General features: G+C 33.9%; 1 protein-coding gene across 2 annotated transcripts in view; it reads left to right on the forward strand.

Annotated features, from left to right (window-relative positions):
• SLC12A2 (solute carrier family 12 member 2) overlaps positions 1-17,549 on the forward strand; it is a 104,544-nt gene that overhangs the window by 58,628 nt on the left and 28,367 nt on the right. For both annotated transcript variants that reach the window (XM_054488023.2, XM_054488024.2), the window contains exons 11-16: positions 4,000-4,107; positions 5,139-5,262; positions 6,384-6,485; positions 7,627-7,782; positions 9,068-9,167; positions 14,435-14,546. In XM_054488023.2, coding sequence (XP_054343998.1) covers positions 4,000-4,107; positions 5,139-5,262; positions 6,384-6,485; positions 7,627-7,782; positions 9,068-9,167; positions 14,435-14,546 — 702 coding nt within the window. The remainder of the gene's footprint in view (positions 1-3,999; positions 4,108-5,138; positions 5,263-6,383; positions 6,486-7,626; positions 7,783-9,067; positions 9,168-14,434; positions 14,547-17,549) is intronic.

Here is a 17,549-nt window from a genome sequence, read left to right on the forward strand (position 1 = left end):
TTGTTTGTTAAGTCCTAGGATGGTAGAAAGAACACAAAGGTGTATATTCAGGAGATTAAATCAAAATATTCTATTGTAAATTTACAGAGTACATGGTTCTGCTGATTTCAAAAGAAAAATAAAAATTTTGCTTTGTAATTTTTTGCAGTATTGTATAAACAGAATAATTTGTATTGTAATGTATTTAAAATTATGTGTTTTATGTACAATCTGTAAATTTTACAATACAATTTTTAACTAAAATTTGTAAATGCGTTGTTTTTATTTTTTATTATGTAGTTTTAAGCAATTGACTGTACTTTCAGTGGTTACAAATATTGAACCCAATTATGTAATAGAAGTTTGTGTTTTCTAGTCATAAGACAAGGCAAAATTGTAGGAATGAAAGAAAGTATTCATGTCCAGCTAATGATTCAGGCCAATTCTGACATTGATACTGTGTATGGAAGGCACAAACATTGGTCTTTGCCCAGTGACTGAAAATGCCAGTCAGATTTCTGTGTGGCTTTAAGATAAAAAAGTTTGTTGTCTTTATCAAGTCTAATTTTGGACTCATTCGAGCAAAGAGGAATTTGGTATAAGTAAAGCTGCTTTTCTCATTTAAAGTAAGTCAACTTTTCAAAAATACTTTGTAAAGCGATACAACATGAGGGAAAATCTTGTGAAAATATAAATACCTTGGCATTTGGAGAGTGAAGAATGGTGGATAGAACATAACTGAGGAGTATGTAAGTTGGAGTCTCCATCATAAGATCTATACAAGCCATACATTATAATCACCTTTTCAGACTTCAGGGAATAAAGTTATTTAGGTTATCTTCTTGCTCTTAAATTGTAAATTGTGTATATAGTCTTATATTGCTTGCTATATTTCTACATTTTAATGTCCTCTAAAACCTTTGACTCACTGTTGCCTAATAAACAAAATGCGAGCTTTAGTCTAAATCAGTCAGAGCCCTTCATACCTCTTCTTAAGCCTCACTGCCTTCTGTTCTGACTGGACTCCAGGCACTGAGTGTGTTTGTACACACACACATGCATACCCTACTCTTTTCCTTTAGTCATTGCTTCACTCTGCTTGGAATGCACCTGTGGTTTATTTTTCCATGTCCAAATGTGCCTGACTTCAAGGCAACTTAGTTCCATGAAGATTTTCTTGAATCCCAAATCATCTTCAACACACACCCCCACACAGACTTTTACCATTCATTTTATTTACTTGCTATCTTTTAGCTTTTATTAGACTTTTGTCTTTTTTTCCCCTTTAGAGACAAGACAGTCTTTTTTTCATCTTTGTTTCCACTGTATATTTTTGACACTAATATCATTATTTACATTGAATATCATTATCCTTGCTGCTGATATTTTACCATTAAATGTTGAGAAGTGCAGAGGTTATTGGATAACTGTTCAACTATTTAATAAAAAACAGAAAACCTATTATAGCAGGCCCCAAAACATAGTATTTCCATATGAAAAGCCTGGATCATTATTTACTTCAATTTATAACTGATGGAAGAAGGGAAAATGTATTGTTTCCTCAACATGGGAGAGGAAAGGTTATAGTAATGCTGGTGGTGTCAGTTTTGCGTTACTCCTACAATGCAGAATGTATCATATACTCTGTTCTCTACTTTCATCCACTTATCTCTTTCTTTGTACTTAATTTAACTTTGAGATCATTAAGACAGTTGTAGAATTTTGTATGATCTGATGAGGCTGTATAGCAGAAATTGGGTTTATTAATTTTAATCTTGACTCATCTGTCCTTTACAGTCTGCTTCCCTAAAGATAAGGTTGTCTGTTCTAAATAATCCAGCATTAATTACCATGAAAAATAGTGATTATGAAAAATGCACAGCATATATGTAACTACTAAATTGTTATTAAAGGGCTGTGTAGAAAATGATCTTTTCAGATTTTCTCCCCACTCTTAGAAGTCTGTGCTACTGTCTTTAAAACACTTCAGAGATGTATTCTTCATATTTAACCTTAAATCTAATGGAAGATCTAGGGAAAGATGTTTAGTCAACAGGGTGGTTTATGTGTACATGAAATCAGGCTTATGCATTGTGGACAGGGATTGTACCCATTGCTAACTTTCCATTTGGTTTAAACAATTAAATTTTACAGTCAAGTGTGTGATAGAAACAGCTTAAAACCTGATTTCGTTATCTCTTTGGTCTCAGTTGACATGTTCTTAGTCAATATAAATGAAAGATAAAATCTCCACCAATGAAGCAGAGAATCTAGGTGATGATCACCATTCACTGCTGGGAAATTTATAATACCATTCACAGCTGTTCAAGTTGACAGTAGTTGAATCCACCAAACAACTTGTCCACTTTAATTTTGTGTTTTGACAAGTTTCACAGATTCAGAAGTACACAGTGAATACCTGTGTACTTATCCTTCAGTTATATTTACTAGTTTATATTTTACCCTATTTGCTTTGTGTGTGTGTATATATATATAGTCTTTTTCTCCTCAAATAAGTTATAGACATCATGACATGACAATCATTTTGAAGTATTTAACGCATTTTGTGTAAGCACAATATGGTTATCCTACTTAAGAAATTAAACACTGATGAAATTCTGTTGTTTAAATATATATCCTATGTTCATATTTCTCCACTTGTCCCAGTAATGTCTTTTATAGCTATTTTTTCTAAGTCCAGTATTCATCTAGGATCACACATGGCATTTTAAAATCATTTTTAAAATCATTTAATCTAGGGGAGTTTTAAATCATTTTAAAATCATTTAATCTAGGGGAGTTTCTAGCCCACATTAATCTTCATGACATTGACATTTTCAACATTTGAACCAGGTTGTTTTGAATTGTGCCCCTCGGTTTGAATTTACCTGAATTCATGATCTTAGTGATCAGTCCTTTGTTGTTGTTGTTGTTTTTTTTTTTTAAAAAAAAAGTCTTCTAAGAGGAAATATTTGAACATGTACACAGAGAAAGCAATATAATATACCTAGCATCTACATTACCCAGCTTTATCAGTTATCAATGTATGGTTAATTTTGTTTCATGTGTAACTCCTCCTATCTCAGATTATTTAGAGCAAAACCCTAGACTTTATATCATATCTTTTTGCTGGAAATATTTCCACATTTAGCTCTAGAAGATAAAGGCTTAGAAAAAAATAACCACAATACTATCTTAACATAAGAAACAGCCTTCCTAATACAAGTACATGATGGCACTTATGCAATATTCTTGCCAAAACTTGTACCTCATTTTGATTAACTGTCTAGATAGAACCAGTTTACTAGAATTATAGAAATGAGAAGAGGTTAAGCAATACAATGATGATGAAGTCAGAAAAATCCAGAGTATGAGATCTCCATGGGAGAAATGATAGAAAAATAATAAAAGGAAAAGGAAATGTGAACCTGTTGATTGAAAAAGACTGAAGAGACGCATAAACCAAATATAATGTGTAACCTTTTTTTTTTTTTTTTTTGGATCCTGATTTGAACAGACTATTTTTAAAAGATAAGAAAGGACAATTTAGGGAATTTGAATGCTGACTTGCCGTTTTTGTGGTACTGTTAAGCAATTATTAAGTTTTTAAGCTGCGACAGTGGCATTGTAGTTAAGTTTTCAAAAGTCCTTACCTGTTAGAGATACGTACTGACATCTTTATGTGTTAAAGGATATCTGGGACTTGTTTCAAAATATTGTGGGGAATGGCCCTAAGTTGATCATTGTTGAAATTAGGTGATGGATGTTAGCAGTTCATTATACTCTTCTCTCTGCCATTGTGTGTGTTTAACATTTTACGAATGAAAAGGTTTTCTTAAGGTAAGGGCTAGTGGTAAATTTGTTTCAGATATTTGTAATGCACATAGCATTGTTGTTGTTGTTATTATTATAAAATGATCCTTAGTGTTAACCTCCTTCAAGACGTGACCACATAATATCGTGTTATTTTCTGAATTGTTTATGAGATTTATTTTTCCATTTTTGTCACTTTTATTTAAGGTAATGAGTATGGTGTCAGGATTTACACCATTAATTTCTGCAGGTATATTTTCAGCCACTCTTTCTTCAGCATTAGCATCCCTTGTGAGTGCTCCCAAAATATTTCAGGTAAGTGTTTTTATATTACAGGCTTTATTAAAGGAAGAGTTAAAGTAATACTTCTCAATTTAGAATTGTTGCTATTTTCAAATTATTTGCTTCTGTCAACCATATATACATATATATGATATATATATATGCACATAAAGACATACATAGTTAATTTTATATGTGGAATGAATGTGAATGTGTTTATTTATATAAACATTTGTGCATTTGCTGTCAAGGTGTAGTCTTTGAGTCTTTTTAGAAGTGCTGATGGATTTTTGCTTTTTTGACATATTTAGCATACATTTTCAAGATGTTTAAGGTATAGGAGTGCAGTCTAAGACTGCAAATAGGAAGTAGTAAAATATCTTTGTTCTAGTCAGTATGATGTCAACCTAAATATTTTGTTTTACAAATATTTAAACACCTAACGTGATCTACACATTGTGTTCATTACTTAAGGGTATAATGATGTATAGGATAGACATTATCTCCTTCTAGTGAACATTAAACAGCTGAATACTGATGGGAAGTACTTTTTATTGGTAAATCAAATAAATGAATGTTGATTCTGCAGTCTTGTTCTTAATGCTGTATTTATAGCCAGTGAGTACAGTAAAGGTAGAAAATACCATTTAAGACAGCGTTCAGTAATGTTTTAAGAAAGGTAATTAAGTTTTATAATCAAGATTTTTATCTGCTTTAAGATTTCAGCTTGTTTTTCTTAAAATAGGTCACAACTATGTCATATTTATCAAGCTTCCAACTTTGTTTTAACTTGTATGCCTGCTTCTGTGATTTCTTCTTCATAAAATTTAATTTCAACATGGGGATAGGGTAAGGCAGATAGAAATTTTGACCAATATCATTCTGATGTTTGAAATTCTCGAATTTCCTTTACATTTTATAGGTGAAGCAGTATCTGGGACGGGATAAAAGAGATGACCAAGAATTAGAAACTTGAGTCTCATTCCTGATTAACCTATTAGAACTATCAGCAAATCTGTATGTCTAATTTTAATATATTTCATTTTAATGTTTTCTTTCATTAGGCTCTATGTAAGGACAACATCTACCCAGCTTTCCAGATGTTTGCTAAAGGTTATGGGAAAAATAATGAACCTCTTCGTGGCTACATCTTAACATTCTTAATTGCACTTGGATTCATCTTAATTGGTTAGTTATATAAATGGTGTGTTATTGTAGATTTTTGGTGTATATTGGTTCTAGACATTGAATTATTAAATTATTAACAATGTTATTTTGGTATACTAAGTCTCTTTGTAATCAAAGAAAGTTTATAAAGTACTGTAAGGAATAGCACTCAGTACATATTTGCTGAAATTATTGCCATTACTAAGTCCTCATTAGAGCTAAAGGGAATTCCTAGGCTCTTTTTCCTAAAACAAATATGATAATGGCATAAGGGAAAGGATTCTAGTGTCCCCTGTGACATCAGTGCCTTTGATGATCTATTTTTTTGGCACTCTGCCTCTGATCACAAGTGAGCTCTGTTGGGTCTTCCACTACTAAAGATGACATTGGACTTTTTAAGGTTTAAAGAATTTTGTCTAACCCCTGAGACTAGTTGACATTAAAAGGCTGATGTACCACCAAGTGTTGTGGGACTATGTGGCAACTAACTCTCATGTGATGCCGTTAGATGTGTATTTGGTGTAGCCACTTTTGGAGAACAAGTGGGCAATATCTCTTAAACTTTTCTGTGATCAAGAGTTTTCCTTCTAGGTATGTCCCCTATAGAAACTTGTATATATACTTAAAGAGCCATATACAATAATGTTTCTAGTATTATTCATTATAGTGAAAAATGAAAGCAACCTAGATCAATAGAAGAATAATATGCAGCAGTTAAAAAAAGGAATAAACTTGGTTTTCACTTATCAATATGGATGAATTTCAAAAATAAATGTAAAAGATCAAATTTCAGAATGATACATATGGTATGCTATTTATGTAACTTTTAAAACACCCAGAACAGTACTATTATGATGCATATAGACTGTACATGTCATAAAACTATATAATATGGCTGGACAGAACATACCAAGTTCAGAGACTTGTGAGATAGAGTATAAAGGGGATTCAGTGGTTTGCACAGGATTGGATTTCTGAAAAGTAAAGTATATGAGGCATATATGGCAAACTCTAAATGTTTATGAAAGCTGGATGGTGGTTATGGGGTGTTATGTTGTTATCTAAAGATTTGAAATCCTTCATAATTTTAAAAAGTTAAATGTCTAATACGTCAATAAATCTCGCATGTGTTTGTTTTGCAGCTGAACTGAATGTTATTGCTCCAATTATCTCAAACTTCTTCCTTGCATCATATGCATTAATCAATTTTTCAGTATTCCATGCATCACTTGCAAAATCTCCAGGTAATTTTACATTTTTAAAAAAGTTTGTAAATATTGTTTTTGATTGCAAAGAAAATAAAACTTTTGCCACATTTTCAAAGATGTTATGTGTGGGATTAGTTCATTAATGCCAAGTCTATCTTTACAGTTAATTCAAATTAAGCCTTCAAAGATCTCTTTATCAGTAAGTGTACTGATAATATTGTTTCTTGTCTTCAAAGCGTTTGATAGGATTAGTCTCTAATTCTGATAACACTGAAAAATTGTTACTTTTTTAAAAAACTAGTTTTTCAGTCTTTAGCTGATTTCTATTTTAGTTCTAAGAACATCATTATGATATAGTTTACCTGTAAGAAAATGGTTTTAACACGAGTTCTATAAAATTCTGAAAAGGAATTTTAAAATTTTAATTTTAAAAAAGGAACAAAAGCATTGTTCCTTTTAAAGATTTGAAAGTCTGAGAACAGGGAAGATAAAGTATGAGAACTTTGGACACAAACATTGTAACGTCAGGTTTTTACTTTAAATATATAAATTTTATTGAAATTATTTTTTTTAAATAATTTTGGCTTTGGAACTATCTACCAATGAAAATTGAAAAACATGGTCTTCAACATTTTTTAAAGTGAGCTTCCTTCATAAATACTTCACTAAACGGGAAGGTATGTGTTTCTGTAGTCAGCTCTTAGTTTTTCTAGCAAGTTGATTATGTTTTTAATGATTTTTATGAACATTTTGTTCAAAATGTTTTATATATTCATTAGACTATGGATGTGGGTCATCCTAGAACCAGAAAATAAAGCCTAGTTACTACTAAGGATTCAATTTGAAACCTTTCTTTTTAAAACCTTCTATACTTTTTAACATTCACCTAAGGTAGGTTGATTTATTTTTTTTTATGAAGAGTCTATTGAATACAGAACTAGTAAGATACAATAATGTGGAAATAGATGTTAACCTTTTCATAGCCATCAAGAATTGTCAAATTCAATTGTGATCAATAATAGTCTTTGACTTTACTATTCAATATTAGACTTATACTTAATGCTTAAAGTCCTCTCAGTGTGGCAGCCATAAAGAATGTTATTTTTTGAATACATATGTACCATTGTGTAAAGCAGATGAGGTATTTGAGTGACTTTTATTTATTTGTTATTGTTAGGGTGGCGTCCTGCATTCAAATACTACAACATGTGGATATCACTTCTTGGAGCAATTCTTTGTTGCATAGTAATGTTTGTCATTAACTGGTGGGCTGCATTGCTAACATATGTGATAGTCCTTGGGCTGTATATTTATGTTACCTACAAAAAACCAGGTCAGTAGCCTTTTTTGTTTGTATCCCAAGCTAGAAAACATCTAGAAGTTCTTTGTTATTTTTCATTTTAAGCATCATCTTTTGTATATTTGAAAGCTACTTTGTATAAAACCTAAAATACTTTATTTCCAAACTCTTAAAGTTTTACTTTTTTCAAATACATGTAGTTTTAATAAAACAATTACTTTGAGATTTTTTATTCTGGTTTCCATTCTCATTCATAAATTAAATTGATCCTATTTGTAGAAAAAGAATAAATTCATATAATTAACATTTTGCTGCACTCAGTATATTTTTAAATTATTTTTTGAAAGGATCCAGTTACAGTACTGTAGTAGCTGTATAGCCTAATAAGCTAGGCTATTTATACATATAATCTACTGTGGTCCTTGAACTGGAGTGAGTACCATGGAGTTAACAAAATACTAGAAGACATAGTATCTTTTCCACCAGGTTACTGTGTAGCAGGGGAAATTGGACAAACTTGTTTTAACTGGGTAATGATTAATGATTTCCTAGTATGTCGTATTGATAACAGCTAAATGTATCTCCATGTAAGATGATGATGCTAGAGTATGTTAGGATTGGTCCCGGTATTGAGCATTATAACCCGTGACACAAGAAAGACCTGATGAGAAAGGCTTCATCTGGGCTCAATAGAATAGACTGGGAAGAGATTACAAGAGTAGTTTCAATATAGTAGTTTTAAACAGTAAGAACACATTTTGTAATCCAGATATGAAATGATGAGCTTTTAGATTAAAGTGGTAGCTCCAGAAATGAAATAAAACATTTTAGAAGCAGTTATTTCTCTAACGTACCTGTCAAGTCTATAAATTAACAAATGTCTAAAATCATTTGAAGTTGTTTATTCAGTGAGAAATAAAATTATCCTGTTCAAATAACCCAAACAGTTAAGTACTATAAATAAGTATTTCTTAACAATTAGAAATTTGCTCATTTCCATTTAGACCTTTGGCTATATACAAACAATAATTTTAACATATTTATTTGTGAAAGACTCTTTTAGAGTTGTATGCACAGCATGTCTGCAGTCCTGTCATCTCAATCTTTTCTAAGTAATACTTTTTCTTTAAATGAATTATAGTTTAGATTATCAGTCTTAATATCTTGCTGTATATGTGAACTATTGAAAGTACAATAGTGTATTTCAGCAATTGACTTTTTAAATGTGAAAACATGTTTAATTCTGTATGTCTCAGATTGGCTATTGATTGGTTGTTATTACTGATGTTAATGCTGCATGAACATTATCTTCCCACAGATGTGAATTGGGGATCCTCTACACAAGCCCTGACTTACCTGAATGCACTGCAGCATTCAATTCGTCTTTCTGGAGTGGAAGACCACGTGAAAAACTTTAGGTAAGTGATAAAGAAGGAAACATGGAAGCATTTTCTCTTTGCTGGCCAGTCAGTTCTTATTTTTCATTGACATTTTCATGTACATTTCACATTTTTAATGGGACTTGGGCAGTTTAATTATTCAAGAACAAAATTGTACAAAGAGAAAAATTAACATCTACCTTAAAAAATGTTATGAGGGTTTTGGAGGTTTCTCACTTGAAGACTTTTAAATGATGGGTATGATAAAGTCAAAGTTTTATTTTCTCCGTGGCCATTAAAGTTACGTAACTGTGTAAGTATGAGATTCATAAAGATTTTTTGACATGCGTTATTTTGTAACATTACTAACACACTAAAATTGTTAGTTGTGTCTTATCAGTGATTAACTGGAAGCAACTTATAGTGACAAAGAATCAGTGCTTATACTAAAGAGCATTTATTACTATTTTCCTCAATAAATGGCTTTAAGAATATTTTATCTTTTTGGCTGGGCACGGTGGCTCACGCCTGTAATCCCAGCACTTTGGGAGGCCAAGGCTGGGGAATCAGTTGAGGTCAGGAGTTCGAGACCAGCCTGGCCAACATGGTGAAACCCTGTCTTTACTAAAAATACAAAAATTAGCTAGGCGTAGTGGCGCGTGCCTGTAGTCCCAGCTACTTGGGAGGCTGAGGCAGGAGAATGGCTCGAACCCAGGAGGCGGAGGTTGCAGTGAGCCAAGATCATGCCACTGCACTCCAGCCCAGGCAACAGAGCAAGACTTGATCTCAAAAAACAAAAAAAGAATATATTATCTTTCTAATAGTTTATTAACCATCGGTATAAACTTTCTTTAGTCATGAGTAATCCCTCCTTATTGGCTTCTGCATGATAAACACAAATCTTTTCCATGTTTATTAGTAAACCAAAAGGGAAAATAATGTTTTTAAAGAAACCCTGAAACGTAGATAGATGTCAAAAGAGAATTGCTCTACCCAGTCTCTCTGCCAGTAAGAAAAGTAATTGTTTATTTTTTTGTTACTCTTTCGAATTCCCCCTTCCTTTTTGCTAGAATAAAAAGTTCTGAGAGACCACATGCAGGTCTTCAGCTTTAGGGTAGACAGAAATGGAGAAGAAGGAATGAGAGCCCTGGGAGGAAAACTTTTCACTTAAGCATATTTTGGATAGTGATGTCAAGGATGACAGAAAATAGAAATTATTCTTTGATGTAAAAAGTTGTATCCTAGAACTGAGAGTATGACCAAGAGTCTATGTTTATTTGCCATCAATTAAACAAACAAACAAACAAAAAAACCTCTTGCTTTGGCTCATTGTAGTAAAGCCAATATTAAAAAAAAATTTATTTTTGGGCATATTGGTTCATGCCTGCAATCCCATGACTTTGGGAGGCTGAGGCGGGAGGATCACTTGAGCCTAGGCGTTGGAGACCAGCAGTTTGAGACCAGGCTAGGCAACATAGTGAGATCTTGTCTTTACAAAAATTTAAAAAATAGCCAAGTATGATGGTGCATACCTGTGGTCGGGAGACTGAGGCTGGAGGATTGCTAGAGCCAAGGAGTGTCTAGGCTATAGTGAGCCATGATTGCACCACTACATGCTAGCCTGGGCAACAGCGAGACCCTGTCTCAAAAAAAAAAAATTATCCCAATTTGGCTTTTTAATTTTTATCAGAATTATACATGAATATTGTGTAAAGAGGAAAAGCTAGTCTGCAAGGTTTTTCATGAAAATCAATAGTTGCCTGCTCCTCATATCCCTCTTTCTCTCACAACCACAGGTAACCATGTTATTTACTTCATAAATACCATGCTTGTCTTGCTGCATAGTAGTCCCCTGTTATCCACAGGGGTTATGTTCCAGGACCCTCAGTGGATAGCTGGAACTGCAGAGAGTACTGAACTTGATTGTCATGGGTCAGAACACCTTTTTGTTGTTGTTGTTCATGTCTTCTATCCACGAAGTTAGTGCCTTTTCCATCTTAACTAAACCCTTTATTGCACATTACGGCTGTAACTTTTACAGTTTGAAGTGCAGCAGCAAAACTATTATGAGTTTCTTTTTCCTTCCTTACAATTTCACAGTTAGAAGATTCATTTTCTTACTGTAGATTTTAGTAACCTTTGCATATAATTTTTTTTCTTTCCTTATTAAGAACTTTCACCTTTTCACTTAAAGGAAGCAAAAGTTTTTTTTGGCATATTCAAATTGCCAGCATCACTACTCTTGTGCTTTGAGGGCGTCATGAAGTAAAATAAGAGTTTCTTGGACACAGGCACTGCGATATGCAACAGTTGATCTGATAACTAGGACAGATGTTGGGCAGGCAGTGTCTGTAGCACGGAAACGCTGGATAAAGGGAGAATTTATGTCCCAGGCCAGATGAAGCCGGATGTTGAGAAATTTCACCACACTACTCAGAATGATTTATAATTTAAAACATATTAATTGTGTATTTATGGAATGTTCTATATTCTGAAACAATGGAAAACAAAGCCACAGATAAGGGGGGACTAGTGTACTTTTAGATTTTTAATTTTGGGCATTATCAACTGATGTCTTTCATCTACGTATGCCTACCACATGCATGCATCCTTACCTTTATACCCCATCCTCCCAATACATTTTATATTACGATTTTGATTAGATCATATTTGGTATTTATATTTTTAAGACTTTTAAACATGCTGTAACAGCTGAGCCATGTAGTAAATTATTACTGTTCTTTATTTGCTACATAGCTTTTGTGTTTTCCCTGAAACTAATAATTTTTCTTCTTCCTTAACTGTATTCATCACTGTCTTAACCTTCACCAAACAGCCAAAAGATTTTTGTTGTCTTCACCTTGTAGTTTCTTACTGTTTACTGTTTCTTTAATTTGGGTTTTGGGATTTAGCCTTGTCTGAAAGGAAGTATCTCTAATACTTGGCCAGGGAAGTTCGGCATTGGTGAGTGGAGCTTGCCCGTTGAAGTCCTTAATGTAGATTAATGTGGCTTTGCTGGTTCTTTGAGGAATGTGATTATCTTAAAGGCTTTCTTTTTGATCTGATTAGATTTTCCAGAAAAGATTATTTTAATCTTCTGCTTGTAGGTAGAGAGTTCTGGGAGCCAAGTGGGGAAAGGAGCTTAAAGGTTTCAGGGTTCAGTATATACATGTTCTTTAAACTCTTCTATTAAATGTAGCTTACTTCTGCCCCTAGCTGTTGCTGGTGACTCCCAGACCAGGGGCTCTCTCCAGCAAATAAGCCCCAGCTTAGTAGGGTTGGGGAGGTTCAGGCACAGTGGCCTGTCACAGTGATGGAAATGATTTAGATCCATCTAGTTACTTCTTGTGTAAACTTTTACTTTCTTTAACACACTGTTCCTGCCACTTCCAGAGGGACCTACTGTTCCTAACTCCTAGGCATTTTGGTGATTTTTAGATGTAAAATCAGGTAGTTTCATAGCTTCCTCATGTGCTTTTCAGATTTCATTTTTTTCTGATTTGTCAAATCCTTTTCTTCCAGTTGCTTTCTAGCTTTCAGTATTCCAATGCTATTGTGCTCTAGATATTTTTGTGGTTTGTGCCTTTAAAAAAAAATCTCTTTATGCTGTGGAGAGTTTTGAGAAAGGAGATAACATCAAGGTAGATGTGCACTCTGCTGCTGTTACTCAAAGTCATCCCTAATAAACTTTGTAATGTACCATTTTTGGTATGATCAGACTGTACCAAATTATATCTTTGTGGTTTATCATTTAGTAAAGGTAGGGGCTACAAGTTAATTTCTCACAATAACAGGTTCTATTAGGGTATGGGTTAAACCACTATAACAAAAAGACTGAAAAATACATTGGCTCAAACAAGAGAGACATTGGTGTCACATGGTAGTCCACAAGTAGACAGATGGTTCATGGCAGGTAAGCAGATTTGCTGTACTTCGGTCACTCAGAACCCACATTCCTTATCAGTCTGCCATTCCCTACCTGTTTTTGTTCATGTGGTCAAAGTCATCACCGCAACCATAGTCTAGCTTTCTGGAAAGGGGGAAGAATGTATGGAGGCAGCACAGCTCCCTTTTTTAAAGGACATGCCCTGGAAATAGGAACATACTTATGGGCTATAAGTTAGTCATTGGGCCACATTTAGCTCCTAGGAAGGCTAGGAAATATACTCTCTGGCTAAGGAGTTATGTAACTTGCTAAAGCTCAGAAAGTCTGGGGCATGATTTCATGTTTGATTGCCTCAAAGCAGCTCTCCCAGACAGAATTGCTTTTCCAGCTCATTTGCTAAAATTCTAAGTAAGATGGTATGTTTTGAAAAGTCGTTATTTAGGTTTTCATCCTCATTTTAAGGACTCCTCTAAAAGTTAACGTTTAAGTCGGAAATTGTAGTCTGCAATTCACTTTCTGTTATAGTTTATTTTGATTATATAAATCCTTGTCTTAAAGAATTTTTGCCAACCTGTTTGGACCTACCAAATGGAGACCTGTATATTTTTTACATTAAATATCAGTGATTTCCATTTCTAGTCAGTGAAAATCAAGAGCTACAAATATATGAAAGGCATGCCACTGTCTCACGTTTGCAAAGGCAATTGAATTCAGTTTTGGCTTTCGTCACTGATAGCTAGAATTCAAATTTCTAGTTCAAGTAGAAATCTTTTTTTCAACATAGGTGATTTTACTCATGTGACAACAGTCATTAATGTTAAGCTAGATTAGAGAGGGCTGATATCATGAAGTAGTAGTAATTATGAAGTGATCAAGCTAAGAAGGAAAGTGACCTGTTTTGTACATGAAGGCAAACCTGTGCTTGCAGGAAGTTTTGCAAACTCTGTGAAAGAATTATTAATAGAATATTTATTACCTTTGGAAAATGAAAAATTGTTACATATTTGAAGACAAAGCAGTGCTCGCAGGAAGTTTCGCAAACTCTGTGAAAGAATTATTAATAGAATATTTATTACCTTCAGAAAATGAAAAATTGTTACTTTTTTTTAACAGAAAATGAAAAATTGTTACTTTTTTTTTTAACTAGCATGATAATTTCTTTCTGTAATATCTACCAGAATCTTGATATATAATATTACCTATTATTTTAGAGGGACATTTGGCATGATGTTTGTTCCAAGATTTTGTTTCTGCGTTTCTCATGTACCAAGAAGTCCTGGTTAAAAATAATCTTTTTGAGAATCCTGTGGCCTGTGTCTTAAGGACAGTTGTATACAGAAAGCTTCTTAGGGAAACAACTTAAAATCTTGCCAGAAACACAAATTTATCTAATTTTGTTTGTCTTTTCATCTTAAATTAGGCCACAGTGTCTTGTTATGACAGGTGCTCCAAACTCACGTCCAGCTTTACTTCATCTTGTTCATGATTTCACAAAAAATGTTGGTTTGATGATCTGTGGCCATGTACATATGGTAAGTATCAATTTTGTTTTCTTTTTCAAGTTTTTTTTAAAGTTTTATTTTAGGTTCAGGAATACATGTGCAGGTTTGTTATGTAGCTAAATTGTGTGTCACAGGGGTTTGGTGTACAGATTATTTTGTCACCCAGGTAATAAGCATAGTACCCAATAGGTAGTTTTTTTGATCCTCACCCTTCTCCCACTCAGTAGCCTCAAGTAGGCCTCAGTGTCTGTGGTTCCCTTCTTTGTATCCATATGTACTTAATGTTTAGCTCCCACTTATAAGTGTGAACATGTGGTATTTTGTTTTGTGTTCCTGTGTTAGTTCACTTAGGATAATAGCTTCTAGCTGCAGCCATGTTTCTGGAAAGGAAGTGATCTCATTCTTTTTTATGGCTGCATAATACTCCATGGTATTACAGGTACCACATTTTCTTTATCCAGTCTACCATTGATGGGCATTTAGGTTGATTCCATGTCTTTGATATTGTGAATAGTGCTTCAATGAACGTGCACATGCATGTGTCTTTATAGTAGAACAATTTATGTTCCTTTGGTTATATACCCAGTAATGGGATTGCTGAGTCAAATGATAGTTCTGCTTTGAGTTCTTTGAGAAAGCCAAACTGCTTTCCACAGTAGCTGAAGTAATTTACATTCCCACCAGCAGTGTATAAGTGTTTTCTTTTCTCTGCAACCTCACCAGCATCTGTGTTTTTTTTTTTGACTTTTTAATGATTGCCATTCTGACAGGTATGAAATAATTTTTTATACTAAAACTTTTATGCTGTATATAATTTGTAATTTATAGGGCTTTCTAGATTGGAAATAATTTGACAAGCCAACTTTTTTTTTTTTTCAAGTAGTTGTTTTTTTCAAATATTTTTGCTCCTAAATGGTCTTGAAATAGCATTTTTAAACAGATACCGAATTTTGAGCTCTCATTGTTTTTCTTATTCATTATGAGTAGATTTTAACAAACTCTATTGTCCTTGTAGAGTGGTTTGGCTTTTTGATACCTGTGGAGTCAAAATTCACTGTTATTTTTCTCACTAATATGTCTGAAACTGGGCCCCTTCTTTACACCTTATACAAAAATGAAGACGGATTAAAGACATAAGACCTAAAACATAAAAACCCTGCAAGAAAACCTAGGCAGTACCATTCAGGACAAAGGCATGGGCAAAGACTTCATGACTAAAACACCAAAAGCAATGGCAACAAAAGCCAAAATTGATAAATGGGATCTAACTAAACTAAAGAGCTTCTGCACAGCAAGAGAAACTATCATCAGAGTGAACAGGCAACCTACAGAATGGGAGAAAATTTTTGCAATGTATCCATCTGACAACGGGCAAATATCCAGAATCTACAAGGAACTTAAACAAATTTACAAGAAAAAAACCACCCCGTCAAAAAGTGGGCAAAGGATATGAACAGACACTTTTCAAAAGAAGACATTTATGCGGTCAACAAACATATGAAGAAAAGCTCATCATCACTGGTCATTAGAGAAATGCAAATCAAAACGACAATGAGATGCCATCTGACACCAGTTAGAATGGCAATCATTAAAAAGTCAGGAACAACAGATGCTGGCGAGGATGTGGAGAAATAGGATCACTTTTACACTGTTGGTGGGAGTTTAAACTAGTTCAACCACTGTGGAAGACAGCGTGGCGATTCCTCAAGGATCTAAAACTAGAAATACCATTTGACCCAGCAATCCCATTACTGGATATATACCCGAAGGATTGTAAATCATTCTACTATAAAGACACATACACACGTATGTTTATTGTGGCACTGTTGACAATAGCAAAGACTTGGAACCAACCCAAGTGCCCATCAATGATAGACTGGATAAAGAAAATGTGGTGCTTATACACAGTGGAATACTATGCAGCCATAAAAGAGAATGAGTTCATGTCCTTTGCAGGGACATGGATGAAGCTGGAAACCATCATTCTCAGCAAACTAACACAAGAACAGAAGACCAAATACTATATGTTCTCACTCATAAGTGGGAGTTGAACAATGAGAACACATGGACACAGGGAGGGGAACATCACAAAGCAGGGCCTGTTGGGAGGTGCGGGGGCGCTCGGGGAGGGATAGCATTAGGTGAAATACCTAATGTAGGTGACAGGTTGATGGGTGATGGGTGCAGCAAACCACCATGGCACCTATATACCTATGTAACAAACCTGCATATTCTGCACATGTATCCCAGAACTTAAAGTTTTATATATATATATATATACACATACAGATATATCTACACACACACACACACACATATGTATATATGTTTTATAAAGTCCCAAGAACACTTGGGAATATTTACTTACCAGAAAAAAATGGGGGTTGGAAGAAATAGGCAAATTGTGATAAATATCTCCGGGGGAAGTAATATCTCTGGTATGTAAGAAGAACAAAGTGAATGCTGAGTTTCTAAGTTCAAACACTTAGTTGCCAATCTTTTTTGTTTTAGCCAGAAGGAAACTATTAAAAATAATGAACATTTTTTAATCCAAAAGTAGTTTTTAGTTTTTTGGCATTGTGGTTATTAAGAACAGACTGCATGATGGCTTACTTGTGCTGCATAAGAAATAGGGGTATTTGTTGGATCAGCTTCTCTCCCAATTTCTGTTCTTCATCTTGTCTTGGTTCTAGAAGTGTGTGTTGTATACCTCGTGTCTCATCCCCAGCTAGTTGTTCTGCTTATACAGTGGCAAAGTCAAGGGGTGTGTGTGTGTATGTGTGTGTGTGTGTGTCTGTGTGTGTGTGTGTAGGGTGGTAGAAGGATACTTGGAGACACCGACCCCACTTGGGACTTGTGGAGTTTTCTAGTTTGTCTCTGAGCTGATCAGCTAAATCAAGCCTTGAGCATAAGACATTTACAAATGAGACAATTTCCCTACTACAAAAGGTAAATTATATTTTTACTTATTTACATTTAGGGTGTGTACTCTTAAGCTTATTTTTAGATTTTTGTTTTATATATTTGTGTATA

The sequence above is a fragment of the Pongo pygmaeus genome, chromosome 4 (assembly GCF_028885625.2).
Source record: "Pongo pygmaeus isolate AG05252 chromosome 4, NHGRI_mPonPyg2-v2.0_pri, whole genome shotgun sequence".
Classification (NCBI taxonomy): Eukaryota; Metazoa; Chordata; class Mammalia; order Primates; family Hominidae; genus Pongo; species Pongo pygmaeus.